Here is a 2,066-nt window from a genome sequence, read left to right on the forward strand (position 1 = left end):
AAAGATTTGTCGAATTAAATGGAGCAAATTTGGATAGATCAGGGCATGTAAGGGCGGGAGAGGATAAAACAACAAAGATCTTCAATCCACCAACAAAAAATACTTCAAACTACAGAGCCTAGAGGCATGCACCTTTCTATCCGCATTGAATCCAAAATCCAAGGAAGTGGAGGTTGAATTGCTTCTATATTTGTATTTCGGAGCAGCTTATAAGGTATAACCTTTTTTCATGTTGCTAAAGGCTTGCCCTCGCAAAGAATCTAAGATTCAGAATCCTGGATATTTTTTGAAAAAAAAAAAAACTTTGCTTACCCTTACCTAAAAATATCCAAAAAGCGAAGAATAAAATAGATCAAGTTTTCAACGTTCCCTGGTTTCTACATGTTGCTTTCTGACCATAGCTAACTTCGACATTCGTGTTTCCAGGATGAATGGTGATGCAAGCGCAGCTGTGCACTGGACACGCATCTCAAAACATTTCAACGAAGTTTCGTGTGTCGGCTTCTTCTCCCCATATCCCAGCCGTCCGATCAACCCATCCACTGTGCTCTGATGAATGAGGGCGCCCTCCTCGGTCCTCGTCCTCGTACCGAAAACTACCCTATAAAAAGCCCCCGAAAGGAAAATAACTCCCCCTCCAACATTAATTCCACCCCTCTTTCTTCTTGCTTCTTACAAAGGATTTCAAGAGCCGCAGCGATCGAGCGCGCCATGGAGTTCGAGGACGGCGACTGGGGTGATCACCGACGGCGCCGATGTCGACGACCCCGCCATCGACGGCGAGTGGGTGGTCGACAATGGCGACGAGGGGGCCGTCGCCGGCGTCTTCTTTCACGCCGTCTCCACTGCCGCCCGACGCCCCGCCTACGCTCCATTCGGCCACTGCCCCCGCGATCTCCCCGATCCGGCCCTCTCCTTCCTACCCCCCGCTGTCTCCGTCGGCTCCTCCTCCCACGGCCTCGTCCTCTGCCGCGGCGCCTGTCCTCCTACTACATCTGCAACCCCGCCACCGCGCGCTGGACCCCAATTCCCCCGCCCTCCCCGCCCCCACCCCTTTCTCTCTTCTCCTGCCCTCGTCCTCGTCTCCCGGCCCCGATTCCCCTTCCCTCTTCCACCTCGTCTGCCTCCTCGAGTCAGGCACCGGCGGCGCCACGCCTACCGTTCGACACCTTCTCCTCCGCGACTGGCGAATGGCGGTCCGACCCGGCGCCTTTCCCCGCCGACCCGATCGTCCCCGGCTCCGGCGTCTCGGCCGCCGGCATGGCCTGCTGGAGGACGCCTCGACGGCGGTACTCGCCTACGATCCGGCCGCCGGCGCTGCCCGGATCGTCCCGGCGCCCCCCGGGTGCGGCGACGACTGGCAGCTCGGGGAGGCCGGCGCGGGCGGCTATGCTGCGCGCCGCGTGACGGAGTCCGCCCGTGGAGATCCACGCCCTGGGGGCCATCGGACCGGTGGACCCTTCTTGGGCTGTTCGCTGTGGCGGCGGGTGCGGACGGCGGGGACAAGTGGGAGGGCGGGGAGCCGATTGTGTGCCGCGAGGCGCCGCGGCCGCTGAGATTCCAGAGCGCGAATCTCGAGGTGGTGCTGTGGGTGGACGGGCGGTTGGTGGCGGTAGACCTGGGGAGCCGGTGGGTAAGGGAGCTCCGGTTCGACGGGCCGGCGCCGAGGCCGGACGAGGAGGAGTACGTGGCGCATGTCCTGGAGCCCGTCTCATGCTGACTGACGTCATTTACGTCTCCCTCCCTCCGTTTCATTCCCGGTTCCTCCCTCCTACTCTTTCCCATCTCCCTTTTCAGGTCTTGCAGCGTAGTTTTGAGTTTACTGTCATTAGTCTGATCGTTAAATGAACTACTTCTGAAGACCCTTGGCAGTAATTGATGTGAATTCTTTGTGCATAATAATAATAACAAGAGATTTGAGCTTACTGTCATTTTATTGCTAATTTTGCAGTTATTTCCATGTGATAGCGAGATATATTGTCATGTGTGTCTTGGTTAGCGTCCCAATTTTAATAGTAATAACCGACTTTATTTCTTCTTCAAATTTTAAGTAATCGATTTCTTGA

General features: G+C 56.2%; 1 protein-coding gene across 1 annotated transcript; it reads left to right on the forward strand.

The window, feature by feature from the left end:
* Positions 1-797: 797 nt before the first annotated feature.
* LOC120107840 (translation initiation factor IF-2-like) lies at positions 798-1,556 on the forward strand. Its single transcript, XM_039121330.1, has one exon. It carries the CDS (start codon positions 798-800, stop codon positions 1,554-1,556), a length of 759 nt encoding a protein of 252 aa, XP_038977258.1.
* Positions 1,557-2,066: the final 510 nt, after the last annotated feature.

Source organism: Phoenix dactylifera, unplaced genomic scaffold (assembly GCF_009389715.1).
Source record: "Phoenix dactylifera cultivar Barhee BC4 unplaced genomic scaffold, palm_55x_up_171113_PBpolish2nd_filt_p 001041F, whole genome shotgun sequence".
Taxonomy (NCBI): Eukaryota; Viridiplantae; Streptophyta; class Magnoliopsida; order Arecales; family Arecaceae; genus Phoenix; species Phoenix dactylifera.